General features: G+C 40.7%; 1 protein-coding gene across 7 annotated transcripts in view; it reads left to right on the top strand.

Annotated features, from left to right (window-relative positions):
- Positions 1-324: 324 nt before the first annotated feature.
- Positions 325-25,332, top strand: part of CSPP1 (centrosome and spindle pole associated protein 1) — a 67,941-nt gene continuing 42,933 nt past the window's right edge. For 3 of the 7 annotated variants that reach the window (XM_066180407.1, XM_066180413.1, XM_066180396.1), the window contains exons 1-7: positions 327-401; positions 5,030-5,133; positions 5,699-5,795; positions 9,965-10,065; positions 10,744-10,767; positions 19,757-19,837; positions 22,101-22,202. In XM_066180407.1, coding sequence (XP_066036504.1) covers positions 5,032-5,133; positions 5,699-5,795; positions 9,965-10,065; positions 10,744-10,767; positions 19,757-19,837; positions 22,101-22,202 — 507 coding nt within the window. In that variant the 5' untranslated portion in view covers positions 327-401; positions 5,030-5,031. Of the gene's footprint in view, positions 402-5,029; positions 5,134-5,698; positions 5,796-9,964; positions 10,066-10,743; positions 10,768-19,756; positions 19,838-22,100; positions 22,203-25,332 lie in introns of all 7 variants that reach the window. The other 4 variants (XM_066180418.1, XM_066180394.1, XM_066180422.1 and 1 more) reach the window with 4 other exon arrangements.

Here is a 25,332-nt window from a genome sequence, read left to right as displayed (position 1 = left end):
AAGAGGAAAGCGAACTGATGCACAGGAAATTCGCCCTGAAGATGAGGAGGAACTTTACTGTGCAGGTGACCGACACTGGAACAGATTGCCCAGAAGGGTTGTGGAGTCTCCCTCCCTGGAGATACTCACGAACCGTCTGGATGCAATCCTGTGCCATGTGCTCTAGGGTGACCGTACTTGAGCAGGGAGGTTGTGGTCCATTCTATCCTACCCTGCTCCGGGACGCTGCGAAGTCCGCCGGCCGCCGCCTCCCCTCCCGCTGCTTTTCCCCGCCCGGCGGAGGCGGCGGCCCGGTGGCGCCGCCCTCCGGGGCAGCGGGGGGCGCTGCGCGGCGCCGCCCGCCGGGTTCCGGGGCGGCGGTAACGCGCGGGGCGCGGACGGAGCCGCGGCCGCCGGTGCCGGTGAGCGGGCGGAGGGGGCAGCGCGGCGCCCGGGGACCCTCCTGCCAGCCCCGCCGGGCGGGTCCATCGCCCGCGTCGCTCACGGCCCGGAGCTGGCGGCAGCGGGAGCGAGGGGGGTTCGCTGGGCAGCGGGACGGGTTCAGGAGCGGGGGCGCGCCCGGGGCGTACCGCGGGGTCTGGGGGGTCCCCGCGGGGGCGGCGGGGCTCGGCTCGGCCGGGCTGGTCCCGGCCCTCCGGTGGGGCCGCTTGTCGTGCGGCCGTTGCCTGACAACGGCGCCGCCATCCGGAAAGGGGCCGAGCCCCGAGTGCCGCATCCCCGCCCCGCTGCTGCTCCCGGGGGTCGGAGCCGCCGGGAGCGCCCCAGAGGTGCTGCCGGGGAGGGAAGGAGGGAGGTGGGGAGGCGGGCGCTGCAGGCCGGGCGAGAGGCGCTTCCCCGCGCTGTCGCTCTTGGAGAAATAAACCTGATCTCCTGGGTCTGAAAGTTTTTTCGAAATTAGTGTCTTTTTGGATCAAATTACGTGCTCTGAAAAAATAGATAAGGCCTGAAGTGGAGAAAAAGGAACTCGCGAAACTTGTTGCTTGGTTGTTCGGAGGATGGATTGCCTTCTCAGCTGCGAAAAAGTCGCGTTGTTTTAGTCAAGAGTTTATTCTTTGTGAACGGCCAGACCCTGGAATCTGTGGTTTTTCAGCCAGGAATTTGAAAGAAAAGTACGGGGAACGCGTCTCTAAGTGCCATTCACAAGGGTACAGAAGCAGTCGGTATTAATTCCTTAGGAAGTTTGGGTTAAACTTAGAACAATGTTTCTTAATGGCACAATTAGTGGCCGTATAACTTGTAAGTACAATTACTAAACGTGGCATATAGTTGCTCTTTCAAAGCATTTCCCTCCTTGCCACCCGTGCTGCAGTTCACGTGGACGGGAATTGCCATTTTGCCAGTGCTCCTGACGGTGTTTCAATATTAAGGTGGCATAGAAGACACAAAATCTGCTTGCACGTGCTGATTTTAAATTTTGTGCGTTTTCCTGAACAATTAGGAGGGGAAGGGAAAGATTAAAATGGAATGCAGTAAACATTGCTTTAGGTGATAAAGTAGCTACACAATATATAGGTAAAAATAGTGCATACAATACATATGCACATAGATGTTTGGTTACCTTGAATAGAGAGACATGCATCATTAACTCTGTTTGGGCAGAGATCCAATAAAAATCTCATGTTCAAACTTGTCTTACTGTTCTTGAATATCTGTATGGCTTCTATTGCTTGGTGTGTTTGCCTAAGTTGAAGTCTACCTAGGCGACTCTAATTACTCAGAGTTGCTCTTGTGAAAACTCTGAATAAGGAAGAGAGGCTATGAAAATCTAAAATCTTCTTGAAAGAAAAAAGAAGTTAAATATTTTTGTGGGACGTTTTCAAGCGGTACTTGAATATATAGCAGCAGAATGTTTAATGGAATTTCACTTTGAATAATGCATTGTTTTGGGAATGCAGATTATCCAAGATTTAGAATTGTAAGAGCTAAAGAAAGGCTGATAGATACATGCTATTGGACATTTTTAGAAATACCATTTGCAAAATAGTCTGTTTTCCAAAAACCTAGAAAAACATGTTTACACCTCATAATTTTAAAGGCATATGGAGAGATTTTTAAGTGTTTACAGCATATTCTGACTTTGTGCTCTGTCCATGGAGCAATGTCTCCCAGCTTGGTTTTGAACCTGCTATTTTTACTACTGATTGCAAGGATTAGAAATGCACAAAAAGACTTCAGGTGCATTGCCAAACTGAAAAGAAATGATTTTGTTCTGAAGTGGTTTTTTGGTGTAAGGCTGTGTGTTTGTGCAGCCATGGGAAGGCAGTTTCGGTGCTGCCACCTCCCAGATAGTTCACTGCACGCCTGGGGGCTGTGGTAGCCCTCCTCTCAGGTAGAAATGTGTTCTTCCTTTATTTTTATTGTGATTAGTCATGATCTCGTCACATGGTACAGTAGATGATAGAATTGATTGATATTCAGGAGGATATTTGCTTATATGCTGGTGTATTTTTGGAACTTAGCAGCATGTGCGTCACATTGAAGTTGTTGTTCTTTTGCTTAGAATATCTAAGAAGTTTTTCTTTTTTGGTATAATATATTCTTTTCGCTTATCTCATAAAGTTTGCACTCATACATATTTTAAGAAGATCAACTCAAGTAGAAGGATGTTAAGACATAAAATGTCTAGATATTTCTAAGAAAGATTTAGCTACTCTTCCAGGCATTTGTGCTGTATTAAAGGTGTGCTGAATCAACAGTGCTGTAGCATTAGTCAGCTTAGTGTTCTCCAAGGCCTGGAGCTGCCAAGTTTCTTCACACCAGTTGAATTGCCTGTGCAGTTCAACTCTAACTGTTTTGTCTTTGGTTTTTAATTTGTTATATTGCCCTTCTGAACGCTATGACAGGAGTGCAGGATGCTGGGATATTCATTGGGTTCCTCATGCTAGTTAGAAAATACTCTGCAAAGACTCCTTTCCTTGTGCCAGCTCTCAGAATAAGTTTGGTACCATTCCCATACAGTGATTTGGAAACAGAGCTAGAGTTTATAAATGATATTGTAAACAGAGGTAGGAGATATAGATGTTACAGTCAGTGAGCTTTTGGAAAGGCTTCTCGCAGTGCCTCCTACATGTGGTCATTTTCCGCTTGATGACTCTGCAGCCTGGGGTAGGTGATGAGACCAACTTCTAAATTTTTTAGTATGACAAGTTGTTTCACCCTTTCAGAATAGGGTTTTTTTTTTTTCATTATTGTTATGTAACCTAATAGGCTAAATAAAATTTGCCATGCCTGAAAACTTATCCTCTTTCAGATTTTTTTTTATCCTGTATCAGTGTGCAAAACTAATGAGATTAAAGATTTAGGACAAATCAGATGGGGGTATTTATTTTTGGCATTGATTGTCCTGTATTACCACTAGGAATTGTAAATGGGTTGGCCTAGTTCTGCCTCCTTTGTAACAATATTATGATTTTATATTATGCATAAAAAAGAGAAGTTTAAAGGAGTACATTCTAAGGAATACATCAAGTAAATGTATTCTTCAAATTAAATTAGCCTTCAATTACTTCACTTTATATTATAGCATTTCTGCATTTTTATTTCCATTTTGCTTCCAGGGAAAATTTATTTCGGTCCTCTGGACACATTACTTTTTTGTTTACTTGTGTGCTACCTCATTATCTTTGAGATGGTGGTTTGGGTTTTTTTGTTGCTGTTGTTTTTAAGTTCTTCAATACTCTTCCTGAAACTGTTTTCTAACATACCTTTATCATTTGCCTCTTGTTTACTTCATACAATCTTATAAAGATACAGAATTAGCCTCAAAAAAAACCTGCTGTCTTAGTTTAGATACTGGATGTGATGGAATTTTTCAGGAACTTGCATAAGCAATCCTTTTGCTTGAGCTGCATGGAATGATGTGAGGGTCATAATTTTCTTAGTTTCATGCTTCTTTTAAGCATGGAATATGACGAGAATTTTTTTTTTATTGTTAGGCTTTGTAAAACTCCTTCTCCAGTGGAGTTGGTGAAAATGCTGAGTGGAGATTAGGATGAGTAGGCTTGTAGGCAGTCATTCTTTTTGGTTTTGTCTTTCATTTTTCCATAATTAGTTAGTGTGCAGCTTTGCAGTATTTTTAGTTCTTGATAAGACCTAAAGTACCTCAACTTCAGTTCTGTTCTGTTGACATGAACTTGATTGACTTTAGTGTTTGTTATAAGGTTATTGAAAGCAGCAGTATACACTAAATTCCACTAATAAGGTGCTAAATTTCTGAAGGACTTTCAGTTAAACATACAAGGTGCACAAGGAATAGAAGAGAGATAACTGCTGTTCCTCAGTACACGTTTTCCTACAGATCAGTGTCTGATTCTGAGTCAATGCTTCCTTATTTCTGTTAGTTTAGGATTTTTGCAGACTTATAGCTGTTCTTATTGCCTCTGCTATTTTGGTGGTACAGGAGGTAGGTACTGTTGGCTCCAACTCCAGAAACACGATTCATGTATTTTGTAAGGGCTTTTTTTCTAAATTCATGTTTTGTTTTGAGTAAGCTTGATTATTTTTAAGACTTCTCATGATAGTAAGTTAAGCACAGAAATAATTGTGTGATTTGGCCCTTATTTTAGTACATGTATTTTGCACTTTCTGTACTTTTTTCCTAATGATTCCTTCATCCTGGTTACTTTTCTGTGTTTTATAATTTTGATTTTAGAGTTCACGAAGAGTAAGCTTGTGCTAGTATGTAGTGAAAGGTCACTGGTAGACTTGCAGTTAAAAAAAAAAAAACAACCCCCAAACACTTCAACCATGTTAGGAAAAAAGATTAGAGAAGTATCTTCAGGCTTGTAATCTGGAATCTTTGAATTTTCTTTTTGGTGAAACCTCAAGGAGTCTTCTCCATGGGTGGGTTTCCCAGGCAGGTATCTTGGGATATCTTGGGTTTGTTAACCCAGCAGGTATCTCAAGGCTCATAGTTCTGAGGGAGAAATTTGATAATTTTTAACTGCTGTCCTAAGCAATAGTAATTGAGCTTTAAGTTTTTGAGGTTCTAACGTGAATGCCAATTCCTGCCTCTTCTCTGTAACCTTAGAAATGATGGCGGATGATTTAGAGAAATTTATTGAAGACCAGAAGGCTAAGTTGGCACAAGATAAAGCAGAACTTGAAAATGATCCACCTTACATGGAAATGAGGGTAAGGGTATTAAAAAGCTTTCCTGAATTTAAGTACTGCTGTTGCCAAGTCTTGATTGAAGCTTGCTCTTAAAACTGTATTTGTTGTTAGAGAATATATTAAGGATTTATCTATTCAAAGTAATTCCCAACTTGAGTACTTCATATCTATATGTAGATTTTTTAAAAACTTGTTTGCCACCAGGCATACACAGTAAGATTTGTGTTTTACAAGGGAGAAAAGTCTTTTACATGGCTTTTATTATTCCCTCCCCCCTCCCTAGGGAAGCTGATTAGCAGGGATCTGTCCTCACCCCACTCCAGATCTTGGGTTTTGGGATGGGGATGGAAGGTATAACTATCCTCAAAATTTCTGTTCCAGAAACTATGAAGTATGAAAGGCAAATAACAATTGGAAAAAAATCTGTTCTTATCACAGTTTCCCTATTAGTAATTTCAGTGTCTTAGTCCAGCATTACTGTCAATCTCTCTGTTCTCCGGTGCTAATAATTACATTACTAATGTTGTTCTTTTATGAGATTTCCTTTACTTTGTGATGCAGTAAGGTGTTTTTGTTTTGTTTTCAGAATAAGGAATCAGAGAAGCTTTCTGAAACTAGCAAGATGTTAATCTCCATGGCTAAAGAAAATATACCTCCAAATAGTCAACAGAACTATCCTTTAGGTATAGTATATGTTTTTTAATATGTCTTCTAGATTTAAGTAGCACTTAATTACCTTTGACAATTTTTGGAAGGGTATTACTGCTTTGTATCTTTAATCATTAGGATAGTCATTGTAATTCAAGTGCATAATAATTCTTCTGAAAGTCTTGGGATTGTAAGGAATTTTTTTTGTAATTAGGCTTTTTTTTTTTTTTTGGCAGGAAAATATGCCAAAAGCTGTCTCTTTCTTCTTGCAAAATAGTACCATTAAAAATATTCCAACTCAACCAAACAAAAAAAAAGAACAACTAAAAAAACCTGCTTGCCAGTCCTTGATAGGTGATGTGTCCTTTCCTTTGGATTTGGGTGGAGCCAAATCTTAGAAAGTCCATCTTTCATTTGGACTTTACTGCAAAAGAGTCCTTTCCTCCTGTTTGTTGTGCCAGGGAAGCAGAGCCTCTTTCTTTCAGCCTCTTAAGAGTCCTAGTTCAACTTGGCTAAGCGGCACACAGTTAAACTGTTTTTTTCTTTTAAATAGTGTTTTTCAAATGTTCAAGCAGTTTAAACTGGTTTTATTGCTTTCGTAATTTTGTTCCAATGTAGTCATTCATTGTGCAAGGAAAGAGCAAGAACTTCATTTTGATTGAAATCTTAACCAGGTGAAATGGTTGGATTTATTTTGATGTGGCTACCAGCTTAATATATTTTTTATTTTTAAAATTTATTTTATTTTTATTTTATTTATTTTTACCAGCTTTATATATTGTCCTTTTTCTTCTTTTCTCTGTGTTCTTTGTCACCTTTGATTGAAAATGTGTGACAGTGTTCTTTTCTCCATTTTCCTGTTCCTGCAATGTGCCACCTTTCTTTACTTGTCCTACCATCTCCCTTCCGTAGGCACTACTGTTTTATCTAAGCTACACTTGTGTAACTCAGGTTTGTCTTTTAGAGCTTTTCTATGTCCTATTTCTTGTTGACAATTAATCCTTTTCTTTCATGTGTAGACACTTTGGGTTAGTACCTCATTAATTTTCATACTGTGCCCACTGAAATTCTGCAGCTTCCAGTGGGATGGAGCTTGAGCTTGTGAATCTGTGGCTTTGAACTGGTCTTAGCTGCATAAGTAAAACCATGATTTTTCTAGGGATGTTGTATAAATAGAACTTGCAGCCATCAGCAAGGCAAGCTCCTCAAAGAGCTCTAGAGGAAAACTTCGCTTAAAAGCACTTGAAATGATACTTGAATATTCCTTGCCTCCAGAAGTGATAATGGATAAACTTGGTCAGAGGGCAGCACTTGAATAAGTATCTATCACACATTTTGGGCAGCTTTATTCGGTTCAGCAGGTTACTCCTGGTGTTGATAATTCTTTGCTCAACTGAGGAAACATATGATACAGAAAACAGAACACAAAAGGTAGTATCCCACTGGCTGTGGCAGACCATGACCAAACACTTAAGCTTTATTAATATTAAAATAGTTTTATTTTTTGTTGGAGAGCTGTAATAGCATGTCATGCTGTGTTTGTTACTGTAAATTTGAATATACTAACACAGTGAAGTATTGCAGATGAGGGGCATTCAGGTGATCTTAAATGAAAAGAAAAAGTAGGTGTTTGGCATGTTGTGGTTTAACCCCAGCTGGCAACTGAGCACAGCCACTCACTCACTCACTCACTCTGCACCAGTGGGGTGGAAGCAGAAAACTCAAAGAGTGGAAGTGAAAAAACTCATGGGCTCAAATAAAAACAGTTTAATAATTGAAAATAAAAGTAATGAAAAGGAAAATAACCAAGAGAAAGAAGTAAAACTCAAGGAGGACAAGTGATGCAAATGTAAAACAATTGCTCACTATCATCTGATGCTCAGCTGGTCCTTGAGCAGCAGATCCCACCAGTCTCCCTCCTAGTCTTCCTGCTGAGCATGATGCCATATGGAATGGAATATCCCTGTGGTCTGGGGTCAGCTGTCCCAGCCATGTCCCCTCCCAGCCCCTTGTGCATCCCCAGCCCCCTTGTTGGTGGGTGGGGTGAGAAGCAGGAGGTGTGAGCCCTGCTCAGCAGTAACTGAAACATCCCTATTATCAGCACTGCTTCCAGCACAAATCCAAACCACAGCCCTACACCAGCTACTGTGAAGAAAATTAACTATCCCAGCCAAACCCAGCACTTTCTATAATAATCATTTGGGTGCTGAAATGGATGGTTGCTGATATTGCTGGTTTGCTCTGTTTTAAAGCACTATAATTTCCTGTGGATTAAATCAGATGGGACTTGCTTCTTAGTAGCTACTAAGTATATTCTATAGTTCTAGCAGTAATGTTGAGGTTCAGACTGAATAAAGTTGCAGTTATTTCTCAACATTACATGTGTAGAAATGTTGATGTAGAAATGCATTTAAAATCTTAAGACTTAAAAAAAATCATTGTCAGTGTGATTATATGTGGTTAATAGAATGTGAAATGGCAAATAAAGACACCAAATACAGAATAAACAAAAATAATAATAAAAAACAATTAAAAAGAAGGTATATCTCTTATTGTGTCAGAAGAATTTGGACAAATTTTGCATGAAATTAGGTTGAATGTGTGTTAACTGGAGTGATTTTGCTCTCCAAGAGTAAGTTTTTGAGATGGGTAGTTTTCAAATATCCCCCAGATCACTACCCATAATTGTTAGCTCAGTGCTTTTCTGATGGCCAGAAAAAGTCCTCTGTAACAAAATTAATTTTAAAACATCTTTTGTTTGAATACTTCACATATTTGAATCAAAGCACTGGATTCTCACTCTTTTTTTTTTTTTTTTTGGTACTGAATTTCAGTTGTATCTGTGAAATTTCTGAATGAATCTTTCCTCCCACTTGTTAGTTACTTTTGATCTTTTTCTTGGTTTTTTAGAATTAATTCAATGGTAAGTAGGCATAAAATAAAAGGCAAGAGCAAATAGGTGAAACAAACGACTTCTTCTCTATTCTAATCCTCTGTAAAACCCCTTTTCTGAAGTTTGAAATGGTACATTATTTTTTTTTTTAAATGAAACTTCACGCTTCCCTTATGTGCAAAATTAGGAGAAAAGGAACTTGCAGGTTGGAGAAGAAATTCCCGTGTAGATTTTGGTTAATAGTTGGACTCTGTAGGCTGTTACAGAATAGCACAGGAGATATTTCATCAGGGCTTTTGGTTCTGAATATCAGGCTGACTGCTGTTTGCCACTTCTTCCCTGTTACACGGTTTTCCTGGCTCATGAGGATAGACTAAGTCAGAATATATCTTGAGCCAGGCCAAACAAACTACCCTACAATAAATTGGGACTGATCTAAGAGCAAGTCTTGAATATCCCTCTCTTCCCGTCTTCATCAGGAGATGTGGAAATGCTTTTTGAGAAACAATATGCGCACACTCACTCCCAGTTGTAGGCTTTTTGTGGAATTTTGTGTGATTTTGTGGAATTTTTGTGTGATTTTGTGGAATTCACTGCTCTGTGGAGAGTGGTGAAAGTGATCACAGAGATGGGCTTCTGGGGTAGAGGATGTTTCTTAGAAAGTACTTTGAAATGTATTTTGGGAACAGCAAACAGCTTGCATAGCATTACATTTTATTATATTTTAAGAGTGCAGCTGTCATGAGACCTGATAGTAATCGCAGAAAAGCACTAATGTGTTTTGGGTCTACTACAATTAAAAACACTGCGGTGGAAAGAGAAATGATGATTATTTTTGTCATATGTTCAGATTCCCTCTAGTTGTGTAGGAGCAAACAAATTTTTCACATGCCAAACAAATAGCTTGTTGCTTTCATTTGGGAAGTATGTTTCTATTGTGTGGTAAACACAACTTAAAATATCAGAATAATTTAGAAGCTCACATGTCAAAGGAGATTTTTTTGGAAACTTATATTGACAAAAGAAATATGTACGATATTCAAGTAAATTCAGCTTATGGTGCTTTTTTTTGTAATGGGAAGAATAAGTCAAAGGATGAGAGGAAAACTATCCAAATACCAGTCTATTTTTCTATGCTTTTCACCTAACTACTCATACAGAGTAGGGGTTTTTTTCAACTGTCATGTAATTACTGGTTGTGTGGCTAATTCTTTTTTTATTGCTTATGGCTAGTAAAAATCCAGATGTAGCTTTTGCTTTGTATTGACACAAAATAGTAAGTAATGATATTTAATGGCCTTAAACTTTCAGGTGACTATGGCTTGAGTTTACCTCTTGGAGAGGAATATGAACGAAAAAAACATAAACTGAAGGAGGAACTCCGACAAGATTACAGGCGATATCTTTCTCAGGTACAGCTGCTTGTCTGCTTGCTTGACTTTAGTGAGTCTCTTCAAATGATTCTCTCCTTTAATTGAATGAAAATTAATATCTGTGGAAAATTCTGTAAGGAGGCATTCATTATGAGTAATGGCTGATTTTGAAGACTAGAGTGAAAGTCATTTCAGAACGTTTTGTTTATATATTTTAGGCTTCTACAGATCTCATTGCCATGTGACTACATATTATTTAGTACACTTCTTTCTGAATATTTTATTCATTTGTTTTTGTGTCTTCCTTGATTTTTTTCTTAAGAATTTAAAAGCTGTTACTTCCTGAAGTACTTGCATATTCTATGGTCTGTAATTGGGGTAAGAATATCCCTGTACTTAGGATGACAGCTTCTTTTCAATTTTAGAAAGAAAAACCTTTGATGTTCTGTTTAACATGATTTACTAAATGTCACAGTAAATTTAAAATTGAAATGATATGTATGAAGTGTCATCATCTTGGGAATATCCTGTAGCTGCTCTGCATGAATCATAGAAAAATAAGGAACCAAATAATTTCTTTTTTTATGAGAATACCAATGTCCTTAGTTCTTAAAATGAATGAATGGATTTGCTTTAAGAAAGGAAGTATTTTTTGTTAAGTCAAATATTTTTGACTCAAAGACTCCTTTTGAATAGTATCTTTTCCCTGATTTTTAGGGTATTTCACAGGCAAAAAGAAAGGTAGGGTGCCTTCGATATATTTTCTTTTCTTTCAAATTAGTTGCTTTTTGCTTTGTTTGAAAACTTTATGCTCTTGGAATTCAAAAAATCATTGCTTTTCTTTGTGCTTTCTGCATTTATGCATGCTGTGGTGATTAGTTGTGACTAACAGCATTGCTTGCTTTGTGCAAAATGATTACTTTCATATATTATTTTCCATTTCTAAGTTTTTGAAACACTTGTTGATCTCCTTTTCCCTATGGCAGTTGCCATTGTTGCTGTCTAATGCTGGCTCTACAATAGCTTTTATTTTAGTAGACATTTGCTTTGGGGATTATCAGTTCTGTAGATAGTAAGAGTTCAGATTTTTTCTCCGTGGTATACATATTTTTTAAAGCTGGAAAAAAATAGTAACTTATATAGATATTATAATATATCATTGCAACCAGAGTCAGGCCTTTTTTCCTCCCTGTTTCTATGAAATCTCATCATTGGTGCTTAGGGAAGCAGTAGAACCAGTTTTTTAGCACGTACTGGCCAGAATGCAAGAATACAAACAAGCATTATGAGGAAAAAAAACAAAACAAACCACCTCTGTTGTTATTTCTACAAGCTTTGTTTAATTAATTTTAGTTTTTAAAATATTTTTAAACTTTCGTGAATCTATACTTTTGAAATTTAGTGCTATCCATCCAAATGGTTAAGATTGAGCAAGTCAGTAAAGGACCAGGAGGTAAAGTGGTAGAAACACAATCTGTTGGTTTTTTCGGGGGTTTTGAATAACCTGCATATGATACAAATTGACTGTATTAGCATGCACTAGAGTTCTTAAATAGCAATAGCAACAGCAGAATAAACTGCCTTCTTAACCTCTAACCAAAATCATCCTTATATAATTTTTGTTTCTTGTTTTAAATTAAAACTCCAGATTATTTTCCAAGTTAGAATATTGTGTTAAAACTTAATGTTTCATAATTATTATTGAAACACCCAAATGATATAATTTTTTACATTAACTTCTAATGTTTTATTTTCAACTGGACTTCGAGGTTTACAAGGCCTTTTTGTTTGTGTGTTTGGTCTAGTTCATGTAAGCTATATTAAGCTGGTAAGGACTGAGGAAGAACTAAGATAACAATCTCTCATTTGTTTTTCCCACCTAAAGAGAACTGGTGGAATTTTTAGCAGTTCTCACAGTGATAATTCTTTTGTTACCTTGCTTATGTAGAAAAATGCAGCTTCCATATCAGGTTCTGATTTTGGAAAAGATGTTTTTAAGATCAGAAGTAATCTCTAGAGATGTCTTCAAAATGCATGCAAAGAATTACTTAATAACGAGGATTACAATTTATTTACCTTTTCCAGTGGAAATAATTTGGTTTTCCATATAAATCTAGTTGTCTTGGTGCTTGAATATTTTTGCATGATTATTAAATCCCTTAAATCTTTTAATGTCTAGTTTGAAATATCATTAATAATTGTCATGGGTTTTGTAAAGAGCATATTATTCTATTCCATCTGGGTGGAGCAGAATTGCTTATCTTTGCCCAAATGGGTCAGTGTCACTTATCAGATGGTGGAGTGCTACTTATCTCTCTTCATTGTTTCACTACTTCCATGGGAATATCTTCTGCTAATGGACCATTAAGAGCTCATCAGTGACATGACACATTACAGTGCACTATTGTAAGCTGCTCCACACAGGGAGGAGGAGCCAAACCATCTTAACCTAGATAAAAAGGAGCCACAGTCCCACTAGGTATCCAGTTTTTCCACCGGATCCCTGGAGGAAGACCAGACCCATCTCATCATTACTGGACCCTTTTTCTTCAACGGGACCATCTCTACTCCAACAGAACCACATCTGCCACTCCAGGAGGGCTTACTTTGGACTGCTTCCAACACCCTGACCAACAGGGTGTCAGGTTGTATTTCTGACTCTGTCAGGGTTTTCTAGGATTTCTTGTTTCTTGATTTGTTTGCTTATGCTTCTGTACTACAACATCTGTATTTTTTATATCCCTAGTAAAGAACTGCTATACCTATTCCCAAAATCTTTGCCTGACAGCCTTTTAATTGCAAATTTATGATAATTTGGAAAAGGGGGGGAGGGACTTACATTTTAAGGGAGACTCCAACCCTCCCTGGCAGATACCTGTCTATCTAAACCAAGACAGATTTTGGCGCCCAATGTGCGGCTAGAGGGCATTGAGAGGAAAAAGGAATAGCAGTTCTTTGGTGACCTAAGTTCTTGCGTATAGAAGCCTTGTTGGACAGCATCATGTGGTCCAGTTTTCCCTGGTTTGGGTGGCACGTGGTTGTGGCTGTATTTCTGCCATTTGCAAGCCCTTATCTAAATATGGGCCCCATAACTAAAGCTACTGTGGCTGTCATCTAGTTTATTTTATGGCTTAATTAGGTGAAGAACTCATGGATTTTTAATTTCCTCTGGAAGGCAGGCACATGGATTCAGGGATATTGTACACTAACTGTGTGTTTTTGGAGTTACTTTAACAATGGTACCTACTGTGAGGAAATGACACCAGGGGAATTTTTTTTCCAACCCTTTACCCACCTCTTTGGGTCTGCCCCACCAGTTTTGGAAGAGTTTAAATCCTCTCTGAATGCTAATGATATCATACAATGTCTGGTGCTGCTAATAGGCGTATTCTATTTAGCATTCAGAGATAAGGGAAGATTGACCTGGATAACCACCCTGATACCTACCCCACAGAATAGAGAAGATACCCCAGAGCCTGACTCTGCCCCACAGCCTGCCTCAGAAAGGACCCACCCGGATTGAGTTGAGGTTCTGGTAAAAGAGATACATGAGATGGGCCAGATGCTGAGGGAGTACATTTCCCCAGCTCATGAAAAACCCTCCCCCTGCCCCGAGAAGGCAGAGACTGATGGTGCAGCAGTGGAACCCACAGACGTTACAACTGTCCAGGTTCCAGCTGAACCACAAGGGCAGCCACAGCCAGCAGCAGTCGCCCCTGTGGAACCAAGGAAGTCTAAAGTGAAATCGTCAGATCCTGGTATTAAGGATAAGAAAGGAGGGCCCTCACAATCCACAGAAGAGCCACAGGTTGAGATCATCACTGAGTCCCTGTCGTATGAAAGTCTACGTAATCTGCAAAAAGGTATTGCACGACGAGGACGTGAGGCTTATACAGCCTGGCTACTTTGAGTCTGGGACCTTATGGGTACAGGCGTACAACTGGATAGTGCTGAAGCAAGGAATTTGGGACCCTTGACCCAGGACTCAGGTATAAATCAGGTATTTGTAAGAGAGCAAAGGCCCCTTCCCCTTTGGGAACGACTTCTAATGAGTGTGAGAGAGAGATTTGTCCACAGAGACAGAATGCAAGAGCACAACAATAGAACATGCTGGAAGACCCTTGAGGAAGGAATCCAACAGTTGAGAGAAGTGGCAGTATTGGCAGTACTTTTTGGGAGGACCGGACAGCATGATAATGACCCCAACAAGGTTAGATGCACAGGGCACATGTTGTGGAATCTGACAACTCATGGACCATCTCAATACGCCACATTCATCGCAACAATTAATGCCAAGGATAACCGAGAGACAGTGGGTTCTGTTGCCAACAAGCTCAGAAATTATGAAAGTATGATCAGTGGCCCAATGCAGGCTCATGTCTCTGTGGTGGTGAAGGAACTCAAAGAGGAGATGAGGGAAATGAGAGAGGAGATGAGAAGGAGCAGTTCCCATGTAGCACTGGTGCGAGTCACAGGCCCCAGAATCAGAGCCCAACATCCCCCAGTGAGAGAGAGAGGGTACACCCCTCGAGCTGACCTGTGGTTTTATCTGCGGGACCATGGGGAGGACATGGGAGTGTGGCATGGGAAACCTACTTCTGTCCTGGCAGCACGGGTACGTGAGCTCAAGGGAAGAAACACTAACAGAGTTCCACTAGAATGAAGGTAGCCTCAGCCTCCCACGAGCAAGCTGCCAGGTATTACGGAGGTAGGAATGCTGTGTCGGATCCTCTCGAAGGAACCTCTACCATGTATGTCCAAGAAAGGAATAATAACCAGTGCTAGAGGGGCCCTGCCTCTAGCCAGGAGGAGGCACGGGAAAATTGGGTTTTTTGGACTGTGTGGATTCAATGGCCTGGCACATCAGAGCCACAAAAATATGAAGCTTTGGTAGATACTGGGTCGCAGTGTACTCTAATGCCATCGGGATATGTGGGGGCAGAACCGATTTCCATTGCCGGGGTGATGGGGGGATCACAGGAATTGACTCTGGTTGAAGCCGAGGTCAGCCTGACCAGGAAGGAGTGGCAGAAACTTCCGATTGTGACCGGCCCAGAGGCTCCATGTATTCTGGGGATAGACTTCCTCAGGAATGGCTATTATAAAGACCCTAAAGGACTCAGATGGGCTTTTGGAATATCTGCCGTGGAGACAGAGAACATTAAGCAGTTGAACACCTTGCCGGGACTATCAGAGAACCTGTCTGCAGTGGGACTCCTGAAGGTAGAAGAACAACAAGTACCTGTTGCCACCTCGACAGTGCACCGTCGGCAGTATCGGACAAATCGAGATGCCGTGATCCCCATCCACAAGATGATCCATGAGCTGGAGAGCCAAGGGGTGGTCAGCAAAACCCACTCACCCTTCAACAGCCCCATCTGGCCTGTGCACAAGTCTGATGGAGAATGGAGACTGATTGTGGACTATCGTGCATTGAATGAAGTGACTCCACCGCTGAGCACTGCTGTGCTGGACATGCTGGAACTCCAGTATGAGCTGGAGTCCAAGGCAGCGAGGTGGTATGCCACTATTGACATTGCCAATGCATTTTTCTCCATTCCTCTGGCTGCAGAATGCAGGCCTCAGTTTGCTTTCACCTGGAGGGGCGTGCAGTACACCTGGAACCGACTGCCCCAGGGGTGGAAACACAGCCCCACCATCTGCCATGGGCTGATCCAGGCTGCACTGGAGAAGGGTGAGGCTCCGGAACATCTACAGTACATTGATGACATCGTGTGGGGGAAGATTGCAGCTGAAGTGTTTGAGAAAGGAAAAAAGATAATCCAGATTCTCCTGGAAGCCGGTTTGGCCATCAAGAAAAGCAAAGTCAAGGGACCTGCTCGAGAGATCCAGTTCCTGGGAGTAAAGTGGCAGGATGGACGGCAGCAGATTCCCACTGAGGTCATCAACAAGATCACAGCAATGTCTCCACTGACCAACAAGAAGGAAACACAAGCTTTCCTAGGTGCCATAGGCTTTTGGAGAATGCACATTCCAGAGTACAGCCATATTGTGAGCCCTCTCTACCTGATTACCTGCAAGAAGAACAATTTCCACTGGGGCCCTGAACAACAACAAGCTTTTGTTCAGATCAAGCAAGAGATTGCTCACGCAGTAGCCCTTGGCCCAGTCAGGACGGGACCAGAAGTGAAGAATGTGCTTTACTCCGCAACCAGGAACTACGGTTTGTCCTGGAACCTTTGGCCGAAGGTGCCTGGGGAGACCCGAGGCCGACCACTGGGATTCTGGAGCAGAAGTTACAGAGGGTCCGAAGCCAACTACACTCCCACAGAGAAGGAAATCTTGGCTGCCTATGAAGGAGTTCAAGCTGCCTCAGAGGTAATTGTCATGGAAGCACAACTCCTCCTGGCACCCCGACTACCAGTGCTGGGGTGGATGTTTAAAGGAAAGGTTCCCTCTACCCACCATGCCACTGACTCCACATGGAGCAAATGAACTGCCCTCATCACACAGCGTGCCCGTATTGGAAACCCAAATCACCCTGGGATTTTGGAAGTAATTACCAACTGGCCAGAAGGTGAAAGCTTTGGTCCTACAGCAGAGGAGCAGGAACAAGTGACAAGAGCTGAAGAAGCTCCTCCGTACAACCAACTGCCAGCAGAAGAAACACGCTACGCTCTTTTCACTGACGGTTCCTGTCGCATCATAGGGATGAACTGCAAGTGGAAAGCAGCCATATGGAGCCCCACACAACAGGTTGCAGAAGCCACTGAAGGAGAAGGGGGATCGAGTCAACTTGCTGAACTCAAAGCTGTTCAATTAGCCCTTGACATTGCTGAAAGAGAAAAGTGGCCAAAGCTCTACCTCTACACTGATTCTTGGATGGTAGCCAATGCTCTGTGGGGCTGGCTGGAAAGGTGGAAAAAGGCCAACTGGCAGCGTAGGGGAAAATCAATCTGAGCTGCTGATGAATGGAAGGACATTGCCACTCGGGTAGGGAAGCTGCCTGTGAAAGTCCGCCATGTAGATGCCCATGTCCCCAAGAGTCGGGCTAATGAGGAGCACCAAAACAATGAGCAGGTAGATCAGGCTGCAAAGATAGAGGTGTCAAAGATAGATTTAGATTGGCAACACAAGGGAGAGTTGTTCCTAGCCCGATGGGCCCATAATGCCTCGGGTCATCAGGGCAGAGATGCCACCTATAAGTGGGCCCGAGACCAAGGGGTGGATTTAACCATGGACAGTATTTCTCAGGTCATCCATGACTGTGAGACATGTGCTGCAATCAAGCAAGCCAAGCGGGTGAAACCCTTATGGTATGGTGGGCGGTGGTCCAAATACAAGTATGGGGAAGCCTGGCAGATTGACTATATCACCCTTCCCCAAACCCGCCAGGGCAAGCGCTATGTGCTAGCCATAGTGGAAACCACCACTGGATGGTTGGAGACCTACCCTGTGCCTCACGCTGCTGCCTGGAACACCATCCTGGACCTGGAAAAACAAGTCCTGTGGAGACATGGCACCCCTGAGAGAATCGAGTCGGACAATGGGACCCATTTCAAGAACAGCCTTATCAACACCTGGGCTAGAGAGCGTGGCATTGAATGGATATATCACATTCCTTATCATGCACCGGCTGCCGGGAAAGTTGAACGGTGCAATGGACTACTAAAGACTGCCCTGAAAGCACTTGGTGGGGGAACCTTCAAAAATTGGGAAATGAACTTAGCAAAGGCCACATGGATGGTCAACACTCGAGGATCTGTCAATTGAGCTGGTCCTGCCCAGTCTGAACCCTTGCACACAGTGGATGGAGATAAAGTCCCTGTGGTACACATGAAAGGTATTTTAGGAAAGACTGTTTGGATTAACCCTACCTCAGGCAAAGGTGAACCCATTCGTGGAATTGTTTTTGCTCAAGGTCCTGGTTACACTTGGTGGGTAATGCAAAAAAATGGGGAAACCAGTTGTGTACCACAAGGAAACCAAATCCTAAGTGAGAATTGAGTGTAAAGATTCATTGTGTTAGGTATGATGCAGATGGTAATAGAATAAGGGGTGGATAATGTCATGGGTTTTGTAAAGAGCATATTATTCTATTCCATCTGGGTGGAGCAGAATTGCTTATCTTTGCCCAAACAGGTCAGTGTCACTTATCAGATGGTGGAGTGCTACTTATCTCTCTTCATTGTTTCACTACTTCCATGGGAATATCTTCTGCTAATGGACCATTAAGAGCTCATCAGTGACATGACACATTACAGTGCACTATTGTAAGCTGCTCCACACAGGGAGGAGGAGCCAAACCATCTTAACCTAGATAAAAAGGAGCCACAGTCCCACTAGGTATCCAGTTTTTCCACCGGATCCCCGGAGGAAGACCAGACCCATCTCATCATTACTGGACCCTTTTTCTTCAACGGGACCATCTCTACTCCAACAGAACCACATCTGCCACTCCAGGAGGGCTTACTTTGGACTGCTTCCAACACCCTGACCAACAGGGTGTCAGGTTGTATTTCTGACTCTGTCAGGGTTTTCTAGGATTTCTTGTTTCTTGATTTGTTTGCTTATGCTTCTGTACTACAACATCTGTATTTTTTATATCCCTAGTAAAGAACTGCTATACCTATTCCCAAAATCTTTGCCTGACAGCCTTTTAATTGCAAATTTATGATAATTTGGAAAAGGGGGGGAATGGCTTACATTTTAAGGGAGACTCCAACCCTCCCTGGCAGATACCTGTCTATCTAAACCAAGACAATAATGATGTGGGTTTGTGCTGGAGCAGGTAGAGCTCTTACTTCTTGACATTCCTCAGAGCATTTATGCCACTTTGTAACATAGATAAGGAAAGGAAACAATGTGAGTGAAATACTGTATCTCACCATTCCCCTCTTCAGCCGATGACACGAAAATAGATGATCTTTTTATTAAAGATAATCAGATTTTTCAAGCATGTGATTGACTGGGAATGGCCCGAAGATGCTTTTAATAAGGTATGATGTATGACAAATCCTCTAGACGTGGAATCTAAAGACTTGCGTCAGCACTGTTGTTTGGTTTGAGGAGCAGGTACTTTGACTTGCTGCACAGTCCAGCTCCCAAGCTGTGGCCCAGGGATCTATGTGGAGCAACAGCATCCTGGTTTTGATGGGAAGTTCTGCTCTGAAAGTGACTGATGGTCCATAAGGAATTACAAGATTTGGTGGTGGGTCATTATCCTGAAAAATGTGAGCATTTGGAAATGTGAGCATATGGAAAACAGTGTTGAGATAGAGGTGTGCTACTGTTAGCATGAATTCCATCTGTTAACGTAAGAGGCAGACATATGGTTTCTGCTGTTAGAAAATGCAGTTTTTCATCTTGAGTTAGGAACTGTCTCGAAAGATTCCTCTTACATTTGTACAGACACTTGTGTTACAGAAGAACTGAGTGGGGTTTCTTTGAATAAAAATAGGGGTTTTTTTAATATAGAGACTAACTTACATAATACTGGAAATAGTGCAACATGGAAGAAGTGACACTTTCAAACTTAAGCTTTGAACTTGACAAAGATATTTACTGCCTGCATTCCTTGACTTCACTTCATTCACGTGTTCCAAAAACATCCTACATTTTCAGAATGTGAATGTTGTCTTCAGTCTTTATTTCATCAAATTGCTCAAATTACTTCAGAAAATATAGTACCTAGCAACTCTTTGATGAGTAAGATTTGGTATTTTTTAAAGTGTATTGACTGGTTTTAATTTTTTTTTTTTAAATGTAGAAAAATTATCTGACTACTGGTGACGTAGATCCATATACTCAGGGATTATCTCTTCCTATTGATGAGAGAAGATCTGCCAAGGTAAATGGAATAAAACCTGAAAATGTACCTGAGTGTTGAAACTGCTACAGAAAAAATGAAAAAATGTTTGCACTTAAGTTTTTTTTTTTTGTTTGTTTTTTTGTTTTTTTTTTTTTTCTTACAGAAATGAATGTTTTTGGAGGTGGTAATTAGTAATAATTTTCAGAAAAGTCTGTTCCTTCTTTTTTTTTATTTAATTCTAGGTTACCTATTTTCTTAAGTTTTAGATATTTGGTTTTTATTATGTAGATATTATTCTCTACTGATACTAGTTTGAGGTTTGCTACCTCTGATCCACACATTTAGAGCACTTGATCTGTTCAGCATCTCTAGTGGTTGTGCTTGGGTTTTGTTCAGCAATCATTATTGATCTGATCTCGTGCCCTCGTGCTGTTGGCTTTATAGTCCCAGGTTCTTTCTTTGGTTTGCTTGTAAATTGATCCATGAAGTTGAATCAGCAGAAATATTGTAATTTATCAATAATTTATCAATATTTTTTCTGACACCACTAGTTGGTTGTTAAGATTGGTTGTAGCACAGCAGAGATTTAAGGCAATGAGATAACCTGTGTTGCTGGAGGAGGGCCAGACATTTGAACTCCTGGGGGTTTTGTTGGTTTTTGATGTTGTTTTTAACCTTTGTTGCCTTTAAGTTGCACTGTCGATCTGTGTTTGGGGCAGCATGCACTTGTACTGAGTTTATGTTATCTTCAGGTTCCCATGAACTTTGTATTTACCCTTGCAAGTATGTGTGCTGAAACAGTAAAAAATAAAGTATGCGTGATTAATTCTGTGGAAATTAAAGATGTATTTGCACTTGAAACATGTCTTATCATTGATAGGTTTATACCAATCATACCAGCTCTGTGCAGATGTGTTGTATCCTTTTTACCCATCTATTTGTTGCTCTTGCAGAACCTAAAAGCTGCCAGGAGATGTCACACTGTGCCCTGTTAATCAGTTGGCCTCTGGGCAGAATAATGAGAGGTTAACATTTGCATTGTGGTTTCCTTTATTAGGTCAAATGTGCAGTCACATAGCATATTGAATTTTCTGCTGAGTGTTTTGCCACCTGTTAAAGACAATACTGGTTTCTCAGCTTTGAAAAATGCATCTCAGGCAGCTTTCATGGCTGTCTGCATGTTTTATATTGTCACTGTTAGAAAACCTATAGAAAACTTTTTTCTTTTTTTGAAAAAAACCCCAAAATGAAACAGTTTTGGGGAGCATTGGTCTAATCTGCAAAACTTGTGGTAATCTGGTATTTACATGGTGATTGAGGTATAAATTACTTTTGTTTGAAATTTGTTCATGGGGAAGTAAATTTATGTGTGATGCTCAGATTTTTAAAATACTTTTGCTTTTTTATTGGAAAATGCTGCAGCAGGTAAAAGCCTGATTCATAATACTGTAGTGTAATTCTCTTTTTTCCCTTTATGTGATTGTTGGAATGAGGTAGTATAAGAGTTACCCCAAGTTCTAAATGGGGACTAGTATCAAGAAATAATACAAACTAGAGTTTGCTTTACCTGGAAACTTTTATATTTCATATGATATTGTTAGGTTGTTGATGTACAATTCATGTCTGTTTTTAGACCTGAGAAAGCTGAATAAAAATGTTATCACGTTGCAAAAGCAGCTAGGACAACAAGCATAGATCCTGTTTTTCCTAGTTTTCCGTACATTCTTTGCACTTTTGACTTTTTGCAGTCATTTTAACTGCTTGTTTGAATTCCACAGTTCAGATTGTAATTGATACATCTTGCCTACACTTGTATTTGTTTTCCTGTTTTAATTGTGAGGGGGTGAGTCACAACTAACCTTAACACAAAGAAAGAAATGGTATGTTTGAAAAGCAGCTGTAAATGTGTTCTGATTGGAAATTAGAAGGTGATTCCTAATTGTCAGAGCGAGGTTTTTGGAGATCAATTTTGGAATAGGCTTAGCAGGAGGAAACCTACCTGGTTTTAAAGGTGGACCTTGATACACAGTTGTGTCTCTGGGGATTAGACTTTCTGCCCAAGAAACTGACTTCTACTTACAGATTTCAGATTAAGAGAAAGTGCTATGCTAAGAGAAAATGAACTCAAAGTAATTCAAAAACCTCAAAGTAATTCAAGCCTTATTTGTACATCACAAAGAATGTGAAAGGGTGGGGGGGGCAAACACACAGTTTGCATTTATTCATTTAATACTGCAGCTCTGTGAAGTTAAAAGCTATTAAAAATGCAAAATTATGATGCCCTTTTCAATGCCTATTTTAGGAGAGATTACGGCTTGAAAGAAACAAGGAGTACAATCAATATCTCAGGGATAAAGAAGAATGGAATGAAAGGCTGAGGAAATTAGGGAAGAAAAACAGAGAGGTAATACAGTTTTATGGTCTCATCATTGACTCAGACATCCAAAGTAAGACAAAATACACAAACAATGTTGTTCAGTTAGGCTACATTTTTATTAATGCATCTAAGCAAATCCTGGTTATGACTCACATGGTGCAGTTCCTGATTCCGGCTTCTGTCATGTCTGTCTGGTGGAAGGATGCTTTCATTCTTCTGTGTGTCTGAAGCAAATCCCTGGGTTGTTCCTGATGATAAAAGTGATATCCAAAAAAGCTGCCTGTTTGAACAAAATGTTGAGCTCCACACAGTGTTCCTTAGCTTTTGTTTGTAGGTGCTTTTTTCCTCTGTCAAGTAGATAGGCAGGCAAGTGTAGCAGCCATACAGAATATGGAGTTGTGCATTTGTGAATAAAAATCAAAAAGTCTTTACTGGTGAAAGTGAACTAGACATAGTCTAGTCCAATTCTGAGTTGAGGCCTTTGATTTGTGTGGCAGTAAGCAGCTGGGAACACGCAAGCACACACACACACCTCTGTTGGATGGGGAGAGAATCAGAAGAGTGACAGTGAGAAACAGGTTGAGTTAAAGACAGTTTAATAGGTAAAGCAAAAGCTGCTCATGCAAGCAAAGCAAACCAAGGGATTCATTCACTTCCCCTGGGCTGGCAGGTGTCCAGCCATCCTCTGTAGAACTGGGCTCAGTCACATGTAACTGTGCTGTGGCAAACAAATGCCATATTCAGAATGTCCCCCTTCCTTCATGTTGAGCATGACCCCCTATAGAGTGGAATATCCCTTTGGTCAGTTGGGATCCTCTATCCTGCTTGTGTCCCTTTCCAACTTCCCATGTACCTGCAGCCTCCTTGCTGGTGGGGCAAGAAGCAGAAAAGCCCTTGACACTGTTAGTGCTGTTCAATAGGAATTAAATTATCCCTCTGTTCTCAGCACTGTTTTCATCACAAATCTAAAACATAGCCTCATACAAGCTACTATGAAAAAATTTGTCCCAACCAAAACTAGTGCAACAGCCAGTGGGATTTTTAGGTCTGATTAGCATTGTTGTGAGACTCTTTGTTTTAGAAATTTGGAAGCAATCTATAAAATATTTTAAACTTTAAAATCTTATCTAGAATATGTAAATTTCCTTTATAAAATATTTTTGCCTCAGTTTAGTGATGGAGTGTAATAATTTGGGACTCTCATCTAGTGAAAGTTTGATTTAAGAAGTCCTTCCACTTTTTAATCGGGAAATTCTATAGTGTACAGTAGTGTGAGAGCTAGGTCATTCTGTGAAAGACCTTATATTTGTACCCAAAACAGCTGGAAGTTTGTCTTTCTTACAACAGCTGGCAAGTGCAAGTCCCCCTGCATTTGTAATTTCTATCTCGAAGAATGTTTCTTGTCTATCTCTAGAAAGATTGTTCTCTTATGATAAACATCTTTTCCTTCCAGTGTCATATAGTTGAAAACCATTTTAATCTCTGAAGGCATCTATAAGGAAGCATTCAGGCTTCCCTCATACGTTGGAATTTAGTATCTTATTCTTACTTCCTTCTTCAAGGTTTGGAGTGCTACACAGCCCTGATCCCTAGGAAACACTGGCAAAAATGTAGCTTATTTTTGTGCCACTGAGTCTATAAATCTGTAAAATTTTTTCTACATGTTTGAGCAGTGATGTTTCCTAAGCTGATTTACCTAATGAAATCTATTTAGGGACTCGAGGGTTTTTTTCTTTGCTTTATTTGCCATCTAATTGGACTTCTAAATTGTATTTCTATTATTCTTGTGTAGAAACGATTTTACTGTCAGAAAAGAATAAACAGAAAAAAAAAGGTCAGGATTTGTTGAGGGTATGCCATCCCTGAGGGGTATTTAACTTGGAGTGAGAGTCAAATTACATATGTGACCTCCAAAATTTGATCCAGCAGTTTGGATAGTCATAGGATAAATTCTGCTCATAGTAGTGTTACCTTCACAGTTTAGATTGTTCTGGCTTTATTTGATGGAGTTTTGAAAGGATGGGGAATCCACAGTCCTCTGGGCAACCCGTTCCATTATTTTAACTTCTTGATCTGAACTTCTGTCCCTCGGTATCCCCTTGGAATTACCCTTTGCTGCAGCTTGTGGCTCTTGGTTCTTTGAAAACCATGAATACTGGTATCTCTGTAACCACCTTTTACACAGCGACTGCAATTACTGCTTGCTGCTGTACCATACACACTCTCCTTAATCATTTTCCAGGCGGAATAAACCCAGCTGTGTCAGCTTCTCCTGTAAGAGCTCAAATACCTCAACCATCTCAGTAGCCACCCTCTGCACTTTTCCAGTTCATCAGTATCTGTGGGGAGGGGAGGCAGAGACTGGACACACTGCACCAGAACCTGAATACTAGATAAATACTGGGCAGAGAAGGGTCTCTTGCCTTGACCTGCACACACATATTGCAGCCCAGGCGGTGGTTAGCAGTCATCACTGCAAGCCTGCACTACTGTCTCGTGTTCAGCTCCTTGCCCATGACTAACTCAGGCTTTCTTCTGCAGTGCTGCTCTCTGGGTCATGAGTGCCCAGCTTGTCCTGGTGCAGGCACTGGTCTGTCTCAGATGCAAAGGTTTGCCTTTGCATTTGTTGATTTTCATGAGCTTTTTGTCAGCATGTTTCTCCAGTTTGTCAAGACCCTTCTAAGTGGCAGTCATACCCTCTAGTATATTGATCCTTTTTCCCAGTTTGGTGTCATTTGCATCCTTAATTTATTTTTCAATTAATTTGGCAATGTATGAGTCATTGTTGTCTTTATTCCATAGGGGAAAGATTAGATCAAAGATTACTACACAAAAATACTACAGGATTTACGCAAAACTGTGGGTTTTGTAAGGACTGTGTATTGAACATTAGTTCTAGTTTTATCTAATTAACTATCCTTTCTCATGATGACATTTTCTGAGGAGCAGAGAAGTAGATTAAGAAATGCTCAGGTTAAAAGGTTGTGCTCATAGGTAAGAAGTATTACAGACTTTCCTGAATCTGGATAGAATGAAGATATCTAGTCTCTTGATGAAGTAAAGTTTGAAGTGGTTTTTTTGATTCTTTGCACCTCAAAAACTGAAGGTCATTTTGGAGCTCATAAAACTCCTGTCCAGTATTGATAGCCACTCTTCT

This window comes from Chamaea fasciata, unplaced genomic scaffold, assembly GCF_029207755.1.
Source record: "Chamaea fasciata isolate MVZ Bird 193981 ecotype frontalis unplaced genomic scaffold, bChaFas1.0.hap1 SCAF_1, whole genome shotgun sequence".
Classification (NCBI taxonomy): domain Eukaryota; kingdom Metazoa; phylum Chordata; class Aves; order Passeriformes; family Sylviidae; genus Chamaea; species Chamaea fasciata.
This window is presented reverse-complemented; position numbering and strand designations above follow the sequence as displayed.